A 15,308-nucleotide genomic window follows, 5' to 3' on the forward strand; every position below is an offset into this window, starting at 1 on the left:
ATGTATTTAATTAGATTCAGTCTCCACCCTCCATTCTTTAAAACAAATTTGATTTTTCCAAATAGAATTCCTAAAGCTCCATTGGAGCATCTTCATTAACCTCTTTCTCCAAGTAGGATTTTTAGCAGAGCAACAAAAATAATCCAAATTTCCTTTCCCTTACCATTTGAATAGAAGTGTTAATAAGTGGGCTCGAGACAGTGGAGACGTGAAAAAAAGACAAATAATATCTTCAAGCTTGAAAACTGACCCTGGGAAAATGAGTGGGTTTTTTGTTTTTTGTTGTTTTTTTTTGTGTGTGTGTGTTTTTTATATCATTTTAAAGAGGTGTAAAGTAATCTTATTGAAATATCTCACACTGACCAGTTAAGGACAGGGAGAAAACCTAAGTATGTCATGTTTAGGATGTGTGCAGGACAGATGGGGAGGGCTTTGTTTCTGCAGCACCTAAGATTTACCAGGATCATGATAGGAGTTCACCATCCCTGTCAGTATATGGAGGGCCAAAGAAATAGCTTTGTTAACTTTTAGATCATTTCTGGAAATACTGATGATGTGACAGTTATTGGATTTTGCCTTCATTTCATCCCAGTATGAGTCTCCAGGATGCAAAAGAAAATATTTTAGTGCTTTAGGTGACTAATTCAAAAGTCAGTGACAGATTTTTCTCCCTAAGTTAATTAGCTAACTTATTGTTCTGGCATCCTCAGAATTTAACCAGTTATTAAATGTATATAGCTCTACCTGTCTGCAGGTATTCTCAGGGTCCAGATCTTTTTTGGACTGAAAAGCATTATGGATTTTCTATCCTTAACGGTATTTTTTAAAAAACGACTTGTTTTTCTGGTTGTGAAAATAAGATGTGGTCATTGTGGAGAATTTGCCAGAGAATGAATGGATATAGGAGAAAATAAAAATAACAAGACATCTCACTGCTCAGAGATAATCACTAGGAACATTTAGGTTGTCCCCCACCCAGACGTCTTTTGATTGTTAGTGTTCTCACTTCTCCTGTCTCCCTTTCTCCCTTTTCTCTTTCTTTCCTTTCTCCTCCTTCCCTCCTTTCCTTCTTCCTTCGTCCCCTTTCTACCCTTTTTCCTTCCTTTTCTCCCTCCCTCCCTCTATTCTTTCTTTCTTTTTCTTATCTAATAATCTATTTATTTTCATTAAATTGTGTCAAAATGCTTATTGGGTTTTATATCCTATTTTTGTGACATATCATGAGAATTTTCTCATGTAATTAACTATTCTTCGAAAACACTATTTAATGGTTGTATGATATTTCACTCTATGTGCTCATTTCCAAAATGCTGATCATTTCATTCCTCTTTTTTTTTTTTGCCACTGTAAATAATACTCTGAAGAGCATCTTTCCATATTAATTTTCCTACTTTTCTATTTTTTAAAATAGAATAAATTCCTGGGCCAGTGATTTTAAAATGCTCCTAATACTTCCTGCTATGTTGCATTTTAGAGAAGTTATGTCAAGGCATGGTTCTTCCAAGCACTGAATAATGGCAGTCTTTCTTTCACACCCAGACCAATACTGAGAACTGTCATTTTACATAACTTTGACAAACGCATAAGTGGAATATTTTTTTCTCATTTTAACTTTCCTTTCATTAATTACTAGTGCTGTAGAAGTTTTTAGTACATTTATTATCTGTTTCCTGTAAATTGTTTCTTCAAGTCATACAAGCATTTGTTTTTTAGTTTTCTGTTTTGTTCATTGGTTTCTATGAGTTATTCTATGCATTATATGGAAACTTTGTCAGATTTTGGTCAAACTTTATTTAATTTAAATTTTTTATGTAGGAAACTATTTTTAGGTTCTGAGTTTGTGTTTCCCTTTAGGAATTTCCTCATTGCCTTTATGCTCAGAAGTCATACTCTGATTTCAAGAATAGACACTCACCTATACTAAATTTTTTTAATGTTACTTTTTACATCAGTTTAATCACCTTATCTGTCTTTAGATTATTTTGATTCATGCTGAGTGGTGAGGTTCTAACTCTATTTTTCTAAACAATCATCTGGTCATCCCAGTGCCATTTATCAAATAATTCTTTATCCACTGATCTTGCTACTGTTTTATTTTATACTAAATTCTTATATGGATGAATATCTTAGTTTCTGAGCTTCTGTTTAGTTTTATCAATGTCCGTTGCTTCTTGGGTCAGAATTTTATTTATTGTGGCTTTATAATATTTTAAAATATCTACTGAAACAAATTCCACCCTAATTCTTTCTGCTTTTATTACGTCTTGTTCTGTTTTAATGTTCTTAACCTTCACATTTTATCATTCCAAATAAACTTCAGAATCACCTTGTAGATTAAAAAGCACAATTGTTAATTTTAATTTGAATTATATTCAGCTTATAAAATAATTTTAGAGTGATTGATATATTTCCAGTATTTTTTCTTCCAATTCACAAACTTGATACAACTTTTATTTATTTCAGTTATCTTTTATACTAAAGGTTTGACATTTTCCTATTGTAGGCCTGTGATATTTCTTTTTAAGGATAGTCCTAAGCATTTTTGTATATATTTCTTAATTTACTGTTGTGAATGCTATATTTCTTCTTTTATTTTATAACCAGTTATTGGTACCTAGGAAATTTATTTATTTAAAAATAAAATATATTTATTTTGAATATGGCCACCCTACAAAATTTGATGAATTATAACTTACTTGTTTTTGTTAAATAAGATAATTTTGCAGTCAGTCCTATGTCTTTCAGTCTAAAACTAAATCAGAATAAGTAAGAATTAAACTTTGAAGTCCCACTGGGAGTATTTTTTTCCCAGAATAGAAATAAACCTTCTGCTTTTAAAACCCTTTTACTTTAGTCACTCCATTTTACTAAGTGCTACTCTAATGCTGCTTCTTAGAAATCTAAAATTTTGCCCGCATATCTTTATTACTTCTTATAATAACCTTTCTATAGCTTAACTACCAGTCTCTACTCCTGGAAGAGTTTTGTCTTGCCATTGTAAACACTATGCAGATTATCTTCAGTTGAGTTCTTTTCTTCCCTTAGTTCTTAATTCTAGACAAATAATATGTTTTTTCATCAATCTCCAATACCTTCTTTACTGTAGTCCTAAAGGTTATTGTGCCCAGAGATGGTACCAGAGGTCTCTTATAAATTTTTAATAAGTCTTTAGACCTTCTGGGTCCTAAATTTAGTGCTTCATTTAGTACCTGCATTACTGCAAGGCAAATGCTTGACTTACTTGGGGGCAACTTTGCTACTGACCAAGACATACTTGAGACCTTTCTGATGTTCCCACATGAGTCCTCACTGCCTAATCACTATCCATTGAAACACCATCTCTTCTGCAAATGCATCTTTTGCAAGGCTCACATTTTACATAAGAATTTACAAGAAAAAGACTAAGCATTTTTCCAGTACAGAGCGGGAGAAAAAATCTTGTAAATGTTCAGTGAGTTCTTCCTGATTTATATGTCATCATATTTGCAAACTCAGGGACTCGATGGGCTGAATTATAAATGTTTTCACAGTCCTTGTCTGGGTACAATGGTTCCTTTTTATGATTTTTTTAGCCTATTTCAGAAAATTATTTGGTTTACTCATAGACTAGCTCCCCTGACACAATGGAAAACTGCAGTTATTTAAGAGATAATTCAGGGCATACACATAGCATGTACAAACACATGTACATACACAAACACACACATCTTACATTTAACTCAGGCTTTCAATAACTGAAGAACTCAAGTAATATTTGAAATAACACTTAAGACTTGAAGTCTCATGTTTTGTAATTGACTATCCAGATAATTACTCAGTTCTCTACATTTCTAATTTTAGGAAATTCCATAATTAAAAGGTATTAGATTAATAATTGTTTGTTTCAAGGGTCTTAAAAAGTATTAAGGTTATAGTTGGTTCTTTTTATTTTGTGTATGTGGAATTTAAGAAAAATTATTTTGGACATTTGTTTATGTTTATTTAAAGATACCCTTTTTCTTTCATCTATGACAAGAAATTTGTTTTTTAGAATAGTTGTTATAATATGCAAATGATGAATATTCTGGTTGTAGTTAGCTGAAATTGTGAAAGAATAATTTCCTTTTGAATTAAGTAATATAAGATTCAAAGATACATCATTATTAGTTTCCAGATGTATTACTTACACTCAGCTATTATATTTGGTATTAATTAATTGGATTTAAAGTAAAATTTAAGTTTTGTAATATGTTAGAGTTCTATAATCACCATAAAATTTTATTTTAAAGAGCAATATATTGTTCATAATTCAGAATCATGCAAAGATTGAAACTTCTTTTAGAAGACTGAAATCAAATATAATGTTTCCAACAGTTTATATACCGTTTTGCTGTTAAGATATGAAAGGACTGTTAAAGTGCTGTTAACAGATACTAAACCCCCAAAGTGCTGCAATGAAGAATCATGTTTTTACAGTGCATAAATTTAGCAAATTATTGCAAAAGCCATAAGTAGCATGGAAGAAAAGTCCTCAGATTCATTATTTAGTGTTCTTGTTGCACTTTATGGTCATGACTAATCATTTGATTATTTTGAGAGAAATGGTTTTTTTTTAATTAAAATTGTTAGGGCCCATTTCAAAGAGAGAGTGCTATTTTACATTATAATTGAATATTCCCTGCCTAGTTTCACAGCAGGTTTCTGGACTAAAGTTAATGCTTTCCTTTCTAGGCACTTGGGATGACGAACTAACATTTTATTGAAAATAATCAATGACTAACTCTCATAAGAGGAGTATAAATAAACTTGTGATTTGTCATATTGATACTGTCATTCCCTGGTTTGGTTTTAGCCACTTTTTGCTTTTAGCTTTTAGTTAGATATAGTATTAATCTGAAATTTTGCCTTATTTTCTGAAATAGTTCTAAATTCTTTCATTAAAATAACCACTAAGTATTGTTATGTATGTCTTGTCATAAGTGATGACTAGATTTCTCTTTTGTGCTTAATTCAGGCTTTCAAAACCAGTTCACATCAAAATGCCAGCTTGCTCACATCAGTGAGGCTCCAAACTTTGTTTTGATTATTCTCATTTGTGGAGAAATTTTCTTACATATGGAAACACAAGAAATTTAATTGGGGACCCTCAAAATTTACTGATCTAATATGTAGTAGAGACATTTTTGAAATGTTCTTTTCTCAATTTTGTGTTTTTATAAGGTGCTTGAGAGTTGCTCTAAAAGTTACCAGAAATATTTTGAAGCAGAAGTAGATGCCTTAGATTTTTTTTAAAAAAACGAGTTGCTTTTAAATTGACATGTCTAATCAGAAAAATTAAATCTCTACATTAGGGAAAGAAGTGCTCATTGATATTCCTTTGGTTTTAATGACTGGTGTATGTCTTTGAAAGTGACAATGTGTTTTGCTATATTTATGATAAGTAAGTTCTGAAACCATTAAAAGAAAATCCATACCAACCTGCAGTTGTCAAGACCTAAATTCCTGCCTAGTGAATGAAGTTGATGTGCCTTAGATAAATGGAATGCGCAGTTGCTTCCTGATCTTATAGGGGAGCTCATTTCAAACCAAGGGGAAGTACTTATACATTTTCCATCTAAATCTTGAATGGGTCAGAGTGCCATGATAGGAATTTGCTCAGATAGTGATTTATTCAAATATATTTATCATGTTTTTGCAGTGTCTAAAGTACATTATGCTCAAATCTGTTACCTACTTTTGTTCCACATCAGGAGCTGCCAGTCCAGATTAAAGAATCCATGTTATAATTTGAAAAGGCAAGAGTACTGCCTAAATGCAAATAAAGTACTTCCTTCACTCCATTTTTAGAAGAGGCTCTGGCCTTGCAACTTTGAAGGCAGCATTGGCTTTATAAGCTCAATTTCCTCTTGCATTTCTTTAGTATAGTATCTCCCCTATGTCTGTAGATCACAGTATAACACAATCATGTTATACTGCTTAACAATTTCAGTTTATCCTCTGGAAAGTTGTGAATCATGCTGAGTATAGTGGGTTACCTGCAGTATCTTTTATAAATTCCGTGGAGACTGTTGCCTCCACTACTTAGGTTGGATGGAGGACTGACCATTCTTCAGTCATGTGAAACTCTCTCTTCTTTTGGGTCTTCACATGGACCCTAGTGATGACCCAGAAGCAGCTGTTACTACCCCATTTCTAAATGAGAAATTCTTATAGCTTTCTATTGACTTAAAATATTTTAAATGATACCTGTTTACACCTTTATTTAATAACCTTTCCAAGAATTCTGGCACCAATATTGAAGGTGGTTTGACATAAATTATTTTGCCCAGAAATCAGTAGATACTTTTATGGAGATGAATAGATGTATTTAACTCAAAGATATTATTGAAGTTGTCTATTCCTTTTAAGAGGAAGAATCATTAGCACCCACAAATTATCTAACAGATACCAGGCCAGCTATAAACTTGTTTATGGTCTTTATTTTAATAACATGATCCAGGTGTAGCATCACATGAGGTCAGCGGTGGTCTAGATTCAGGGTTGCTTTTTCCTAGGCTTTCTGTACTTCTAAATATCTTGTGAGTCCCTAAACCATACTCACTTGCTAGTTTAAAAGACTACCAACCCATCTAATTTCACCCCATGTTGAAAATTGGCCTTGGTTAATCTTCTTTTCAAGGAACTAAAATAAGGATTGTGCTCACATACCTATAACCAGCAGACTACTTTCTTTGTAAACCTAACAGGGAGGCTTCTCTAAGGCATATGTAGTATATTGTCAAAAATTAAATAAACCTATTAACTTAGCTGTATAACAAGCCCCACTGATGGGATGCATATTATAAAATAATAATCCCAATAAAACCACAAATGAATAGTATACCTTCCCCATGTTTTTCATTTTGTAGTTTTCATTGTCCTTAGAGAAGCTTATTCATTTGCCCATAGTCATAAGACACAGGGCTAGATTTAGAATCTAAGTCTTGCAACTAGTAATCCTGTATCCATTTATTAAAAATTGTGATAGTAATAATCTTAAGAATGAAAACAACCAAAATAAACACAGCAGCTAACTGCTAGCTCTTTTTGAGTCTTCAAATCTGAGTCAAAAAAGGAATTTTAACTCGTCAGAAATAAACATTTATTCATTTTTTTGAGTGTTTCTAGCTGTTTATTACTCAGAACCATAATTCTTTTTAAAAAATCTCAATGTCACTGGTTGTGTAGTTTGAGAAAACTGCCATGAAAAGGGTTTAACTGCCATGAAAAGGGTTTAGCTGCCATAAAGTGATGATAATATAGCATGAAAGGGAAAGAGATTTAACATGAAATTTTTGTTTTCTTTTTCTTAGTAATCTAAAAACTATATATTTTAAGTGCTTTTCTGTTATAAGAGTAATGAGTTTATTATTATCACAAATAGAAGTAGTTATATGGAGTATTTTCTTTTAAAATAGAATATCTACTCTACATTTTAAGTGGGGGATTAACAAATTTTAATATTCATTACTTCAATTTTAAATAAAATTATTAGATGAATAAACTCCTAAAAGCATGTTAGCTCAGAATTCTCTTTCAGATTATCTTAATTATAAAAAGCTCACTAATCTATTTTAATGAAATTCAGTATACATACTAAATAAATAAAAATAAATGTTTTCTGAGAAACATTGATGAAGAGGGTGCCTGATAGTGTGTTGAACTGATACATTTTTTTCTAAGTTCCTTTATGTAGTTGATTTATTTTTTGAATAAGAAAATCTTAGATTAAAGATTGTGAAAACAAATTATTCTGCATCTATCCTCATGCTTAAATAATATGTTACATGCAAAAATATCCTAAAAATGATTATTTTGTCATAAATAAGAAATTTATTTTTATTTATACTAATTTTTGAATTTTCTTCTACTAAATCATTGCAAAGACTATCAGCCTTCTAACAGTAGTATTAGTATTAATTTTCTAACCATGCATGATTCATTTGACCCCACAGTAGCTATAGCTTGCTTGCCTTGTTTTTTCCCTGAAAATTTTTTTAAAAAAGTGTATAAAAGCACAATAGACATCTGTTCTACATAGCAAGACAGCAGGACAACTTAAGTCCTAATAAATTGTTAACATTTTATTATTTCACATGTGGATTTTGGAGTTACATACATGTATGACCTCTCTAAACTTTCTATGTTGAATGTGCACTGTTGTTAAACTACTTGTTTTTTCCCTGCCTGCTCTTTGAAGAAGTCAATTAGGAATAATGGGAAACAAGGGGTAGGCAAAACATTGCAGTGCAGTGTTATTTCCATCTGTCATGGAATATTTCAGCCAAAAGTTTGTTTTGGGAAAAAAAAAAGCCATAACACACTGTCACACTCACAAAACCACAAATACTTTGGCTGCAAATTATTCTGCAGTGTTGTTGCTGTGTTGTTGCCTGTGTCTGTTCTCCTGTGTAAAGCTGCCTCCGCCCCCAACCCATGCATGTGTTTGCTGATTCTCATCTGTGTGCTTGTTCATGAACCAGCTCATCCTCCTCCTTCAGGTTAATTTAATCAAAAGAACAAGAATTTATGGGTATGACTGTTAGCTGGAAAGCCCTTCTGTGTTTTCAAGCCTTTCTTTCATTCTGCATCTTTTGCTGAAATTTCTCAGTGGGATGAAATGTTCAATAATCAGTCAGCCAGTTCCTTATGTGTTACTTGGTTTTACATATGCTCTTGATGGTTATTGGAGAAATAATTTGATATTGTTTTATCTCAGCTTCTGTGTATTAGAAAAGGAAGCTGTTACTGTGAATCACTTCCTTAACTGTGAGGAGTTGAATTGTGTTAGTTCTGCTAGCCAAACACCAGGAATAAAGACATTGCTGTCTCTATATCCCCCAATTCTTAGTGGGGAAAAGAGTAAAAAGTAGCATCATGTAACGAAACAAAATACCAACAATAAAAGAAATTCCCCTAAAAATCAGGATTGTTCTAAGGTAGCTGAAATGTGTGAGTTTTCCATTTTGCCTTTTAACTGACAGTATACCCATAATTCTTGATAGTTATTATTTTTTATCTCCAAAGTTAATTTCTGGGCCATTGGTGGACTGCACTATCTGTTGTTCTAAATTGTTGTCTTAACTGCATTCTTTAAAAATATAATGTTGAAGGCTCATAATGTTGAAGATGACTCCAGGATGAACCCAGAGTTTGCAGACCGAATAAAACAGCTTGATAAAGAGGCATCTTATTACCGTGATGAGTGTGGCAAGGCCCAAGCAGAAGTCGACCGGTTGCTGGAGATCCTCAAGGAGGTGGAGAATGAAAAGAATGACAAGGACAAGAAGATTGCAGAACTTGAGAGGTAAATTTTGGAGTCATGTTGTGAATTGTCTATAGGGAGTGAACATTGATTGCTTAGTTGCCCATCTCAGGTTATGGTGGATTTGGAATGCATATTCATATTTCAAGGTAGAAACAAGTTATGTATGAGGAATATGGCTTGTTAGGGATGATGATGTGTTTCTGTGGGATGCTCAGAAGTCAATTGGCTTATCTTTTGAGGGCTACGTATATCCTCCGTGTTTAATAATGGTCAACTTTCTTTGAGTGATATCCATGATCTAGCATTTGTGCCAGTAAATCATGTCAGAGATTAAGGCTTTACGTGAAACCTCAGTTTTTTTTCCCATCAAAGACAAACATTTATGCTGTAGGTTTGTTTTTAAGCACAGAATATGAAAGAATATGTTTGGGAATTTATTCAAGACAGGGGAAAGGGAAAGGAGCTTATGTTCTTTGGATGTCTTTCAGGACACCGCAACAAATACATCTTGGGATTTATCTTTTAAGAGGACCTTACGCCATTTGGTAAATAAATATGTTTGAATAGTGTCCTAAGGCAGGCCAAGCTGATAGCAAATTCTGTCTAAAAACAAAGAGGGTTATATTGGATTCCAGAGTAGTTAGATTTTCAGATAAATCATATTCATATTGTATTTATGTATAGTATAGACTCTAAAAATAAGCTTTCTTTCAATGCTTCATATAAGGAAAGAGTTTCTGAATAATCTTACATAACTCTATTACTTCTGAGGATTTCTCATTGGTTCAGCAATACGATAGAATTTGTCTTTCCTAGATTCAATCCATATGGAAGAGATCAGCAAATTTTAAATAAATCAGTGAATGTTTGCCAGCTCTGATCAAGACACTTGTGAGGCCCTAAAGGACTTCAGGACATATGTAGAATAGCTTTCTATGGTCTTGTAGAAAGATCATGATCTTTAGCTACAGAAAGACCTGGATTCAGATTTTGCCTCTGCTTCATGCCAGCTGTGTTACCTTGAATCTCTTTGGAAGTGAATCTCTTAACAACCTATTAAAATGTATCACATTTTACAAGTACCAGTTCCGAGTGTAATGTGAGATGTAATACAATTATATTATTAACAACAGCTGAATACTAAAACAAACAAATTATCAATATTATGTTACTCTGCATTAAATGGATAGGTTAATTCTCAATAAAATTTCATTTTCAAAAATAGTAGTTAATACATCTAAACTCCGAAACAATTATTTCATTCAAAAATCTTAGCATTAGATTGATGATAATCTGATTCTTACTCAGTGTGACCAACTTTAGAAATTAAATCAAGATTTTTTTCCCTAAGAGCAGTGTATAAAATCCTTAAGGATTTTATTTTAATTTTAAAGTGTGGGAATGTTATACCAGCCTACTGGGTCTTAAAAATACTGTTAATTTTAGACATATCTATCTGGCTATTTTGGAACAATTAGATTTAAATTTTTTTTTCTAAAAAAGCTAGTTTGAAATCACAGGGAAGTTATGATCATGTCTCTTTTATTGCTGAGAAAATTGAGACCCTGAAAGGTTGAATGACCCTTTGGAAATTGGTCCTGTGATCAGAAAGAAACAAAATTGTAGGTTTCTTTACTTCTTGTCCACTGCTCTGAGAAGTGACTCATAGAAAGGATGCCCTAGATAATATTACTGATAGTAATAATAATAATAATAATAATAATAATAATAATAATAATAATAATAATAGGTCATGTGTATTTTACGCACACAGCATATCAGGTCCTCTGCCAAGCACTTGACTTGCAATACTGTATACCATTTAATCTTACCCACAACACAGAAAGTCTCATTATCGTCATTTTATAGATGACAAAACTATGACTAACAGATTAAGTAACTCCTCAATGTTGCACAGTTTATAAGAATCAAAGTTGAGATTTGAACCCAGGTCTGGCAGATGAGTGACTGAGAACAGTCCCATCCAACAATGGGCCAGAAGGAAGAACCTAGTCCAGTAGCACTCAATAATCACATAGCTGGCAGAGAGGCATCACTACTGGGCCACAGGAGATCTGCCTCATTTTTATTAGCTTTCATGATGGAAAGCAATGTGCCCCACATTCAGAAAGCATATTTTTTCTGCACTAAACCAGCTCTGTAGAACTGTAATTGAGAATGAGGATCAGCTACTATAAATATTTGCATAAAACAGCATAATTGTCTAGTTGGACAAAGAGGTCTTAACTGGACACTACTGCCATTAAATCATCAAGAATATTCACATTTTTATTTCCTCAATATGGAATGCATTAAAACAACAGTGATTTTATAGGCATTTATCTTTATGTACTTTCTGCACATTTTCTTTATCTCTGCCTTTGCCTCTCCTTAAAGCTGATGCCTCCCAAGCACTGTAATTCATAAAATGTGCAGTGGGACTCGACTCTGTCCCAGTTCCCTGCCTGCCTGTGTCTTGAGTCCAGCAGCAAAGCATAGTCTGGGAAATGTCTGAGCCCAAGCCCCAGCCCAGCCAAGACCCAGAAGGAGGTGGGGGTGGAGATCAAGATGGGAAGTTTCTTGGGAAAAGGAGAGCTCAGCCTTGGCCTGCCTTTAGAAGCATTATCTGCTGGGCTACATATGTATTCTAACCAAAACATCTTCCTCAAGTTGTCAGGCAGCCCTTCTCAAATTGGGCAGTATCTCCATTTGCTGGCTTAAAGTACAAAATTCATACCTCATAATGTTGGGAACTAAAGATTTCTTAGCAATGTGACATATATCTCCATTTTGGAGTCAAGGAGGAGTGTTTGCAATTAAGTCTGTGATTTTGAAAACCAGAAAATTGAACTTGAAATAAATTTGTGGTCGCTGGTCTGTAATGTGACCTACCAGTGTGAAAAGACAGATTTTTTTTTTTTAAAGCAGCTAGTGTTCTAAAATATTCTCAAGGGGGTATTGCCAGCATGGCGGAGTAGAAGGACGCATAGCTAATTCTATCCCATGAATACACCAAAAATTACACCTACAAACCAAACAGTTCACACAGAATACCTATTGAACTTTGGCAGAATATCTCTTACTTCATAAATACAAGGAGATTCCTCACAAAAGTGGGTAGGAGAAAGAAAAAGGAAATGAGTGCAGGACCTGTCCCTCAGGGAGGTAGTGGCGAATGAGGAACAGCACCCTCACTCTAGGATGCCCCCTCTCCAGCAAGGAGGTCAGTGGGGACAGAAAGGAAGATTCCAAGGCTTGGAGGAGAAAACAGTAGCTGCTTGGCACACACAACTGAGAGGGACCAACACAGAAGGTCCTTGCAATACCCAGCCCAAGATGTGGGCCATAGGGGGCGGGCCAGGACTGCTGGAGCTTGGGCTTCTGCATATGAGCCCCAGGAGAGGACTGGGGCTGACTGAGCAGAGGCAGCCTCAGAGGGCTAGAGTGTAGTGCGGGCTGTGGCTGGGAGTATGTGCAGAACAGAACAGCGTGGCACCCTCATTAAAAGTATTACTGCTGTGTGTGTGATGGGAAGAGTGCAACACAGCGGGGCCATAGCCACCATCTCTACTAGCCCAGGGGGCATTGCTTAGGACCTCTGTTGGCGCACATTCTTGCAAGAATAGGCAAGGATCAGATGTAGCCTTCTTCTCAGCTTCCTCTGGAGGGACACAATCCCTGATGCATGGCTCCCTGGGAGAGGTAGGATTGAAACCTGAATCCATACCCAGGGGTCCTGCAACTTCACAGGTGGAACCAAAATTTGGTTCTAGTCCTAGGCAGCAGTGGCACATTTGCTCTGCTGGTGACTTTGTGGACCTGTGCTTCTAAAACAGACAGGTTTGACATTAACACTGGGCCTGCATACCATACATGGACATGGGGATGGAGTCTATGCTGACCCTGTAGCACGCCATGGATGCAGGTGTGTGACTACAAGCTAGAACTACAGCGGGTTCTAGTGCCTGATGTCCCCAGATCTGCATTGGTGACTCTGTGGGTGCAAAACGTGGGGGACACCAAAAGGGGTTGCAGACATTCCTGTGGCTGAGGCGGGGACAAGGGCACCGTCAACAAAGTGTACTTTTTAAGCCCCCATAACAAGTGACAGACAACACCACAGCGGGCTTACTGGGAGACATCTCCTGTGAAGTAATACTCTGCAGCTCCTCTTCTGGCAGAAGAACTCCAAACCCACCTACCACACACCTCAGTTCAGAAACAGGTCTGGAAGCCTCTATTCCAACAACGGGAGCAGTCCCAGCCCATGTCAGGGCTGTGACAGAACAAAAAGGAGGCTCTGCTCAACAACCGGGGCAGGCTCTGAACACCACAACACCAACCACATCCCCAGTCAAAGGAATAACAGCCAATACACATGGAAGAAAGACGTGACAGAGGTCCATACTAAAAACAGCCTTCACAACAAAGTAATGAGATTTGCACAGTCTACACAGAAATGCCCCAACTTAAAAAAAAATACCCTTCAAGACCACAGTAGATAACTGATACTCCTAAATCCATAGAGTCAGAGAAATATAAGTAAAATGAAAAAGCAGAGGAACCACTCCCAGTTAAGCGAACAAGAGAATCCCCTGAAAGAACAAACAATGAAATAGACCCCAACAGTTTACTAGAACATGACTTCAAAAAGGGGTTGATAAAAGCACTGAAAGAAATGAGAGAATATCAATAGAAATGCAGAATACTATAAAAAGGAAAAGAAGAGCCAATTAAAATTAGAAAACTCAATTGCTAAGATAAAAGCAAGCTAAAGGCAGTCAAAGGCAGACTAGATAATGCAGAAGAACAAATAAGTGACTTAGAAGACAGGATAACAGAAATCACCCAATCAGAACAGCAGACAAAAGCAAATGAAAACCAATGAAGGCAATATAAGGGACCTATGGGATAATATAAAGCATGCTAATCTATGAATGATATGAGTCCCAGAAGGAGGAGAAAGAGAAAAGGGGATAGAAAAGGTATCTGAAGAAATCATGATTGAAAACATTCCAAACCTAAAGAAGGAAACAGATATCCATGTATAGGAAGAACAGAGGGTCCCAAACAAGAAGAACCCGAATAGACCTACCCAAGATGTATGATAGTTAAGTTAAAGATGAAAAGATTCTAAAGGCAGCAAGACAAAAACAAAGAGTTAGAAGATGTCAATAAAAGAGGACATCAAAATCATAAAAGGTGGGAGAGGGGAGCAGGAAAATGCAGATTTTCTTTTCATTCTTCTTAGAAACAGATATAATAATGGGTTAACATACTTGAAAAACAGGGTAACCACAAATCAAAAGCATACACTAGAGTCACAAAAATGAAAAAGAAACCAAGGTAATACAAAAGGAAATTACCAAACCACAAAAAGAAAAAGAAAGGAACAAAGAAGAAATACCAAAACAACTGGAAAACAAAGTTTAAAATAGCAATAAAGACACATGTATCAGTAATTACTATAAATGTCAATGGACTTAATACTCCAATCAAAAGACATAGAGTGGCCAATTGGATAATAAAACAAGAGCCTATAATATGCTGTCTACAAGAGACCCACTTTAGGGTGAAGGACACACATAGATTGAAAGTGAAATGATGGAAAAAGATGTTTCATGCAAATGGAAATTACGAGAAAATGGAAATAGCAATACTCATATCAGACAAAATAGACTTTCATACAAAGGCCATAAAGAAAGACACTATATAATGATCAAAGGAGCAAGAGAAGAAGATACTACATTTGTTAACGTATATCCACCCAATATAGGAGCACCTAGATATACAAAACAAAATCTAACAGACATAAAGGGAGAAATTGATGGCAACACAATAACAGTAGGAGACTTTAACACCCTACTAGTATCATTGGACAGATCTTCCAGACAGAACATCAGTAAGGCAATGAAAATACTAAATGACATAATACAGTGGTTGGACATGGTTGATAGTTTTAGGACATTACATCCCCCAAAACATAATATACTTTCTTTTCAAGTGTGCATGGAACATTCTC

At 34.9% G+C, this 15,308-nt stretch overlaps 1 protein-coding gene across 3 annotated transcripts in view; it reads left to right on the plus strand.

The window, feature by feature from the left end:
• Positions 1–15,308, plus strand: part of ERC2 (ELKS/RAB6-interacting/CAST family member 2) — an 875,964-nt gene that overhangs the window by 409,806 nt on the left and 450,850 nt on the right. For all 3 annotated transcript variants that reach the window (XR_012499973.1, XR_012499974.1, XM_074344641.1), the window contains exon 11: positions 9,132–9,325. Coding sequence is in view for 1 of the 3 variants with exons in the window: in XM_074344641.1 (XP_074200742.1) it covers positions 9,132–9,325 (194 nt within the window). In the remaining 2 variants the exon portion in view is untranslated. The remainder of the gene's footprint in view (positions 1–9,131; positions 9,326–15,308) is intronic.

Source organism: Camelus bactrianus, chromosome 17, assembly GCF_048773025.1.
Source record: "Camelus bactrianus isolate YW-2024 breed Bactrian camel chromosome 17, ASM4877302v1, whole genome shotgun sequence".
NCBI lineage: Eukaryota > Metazoa > Chordata > Mammalia > Artiodactyla > Camelidae > Camelus > Camelus bactrianus.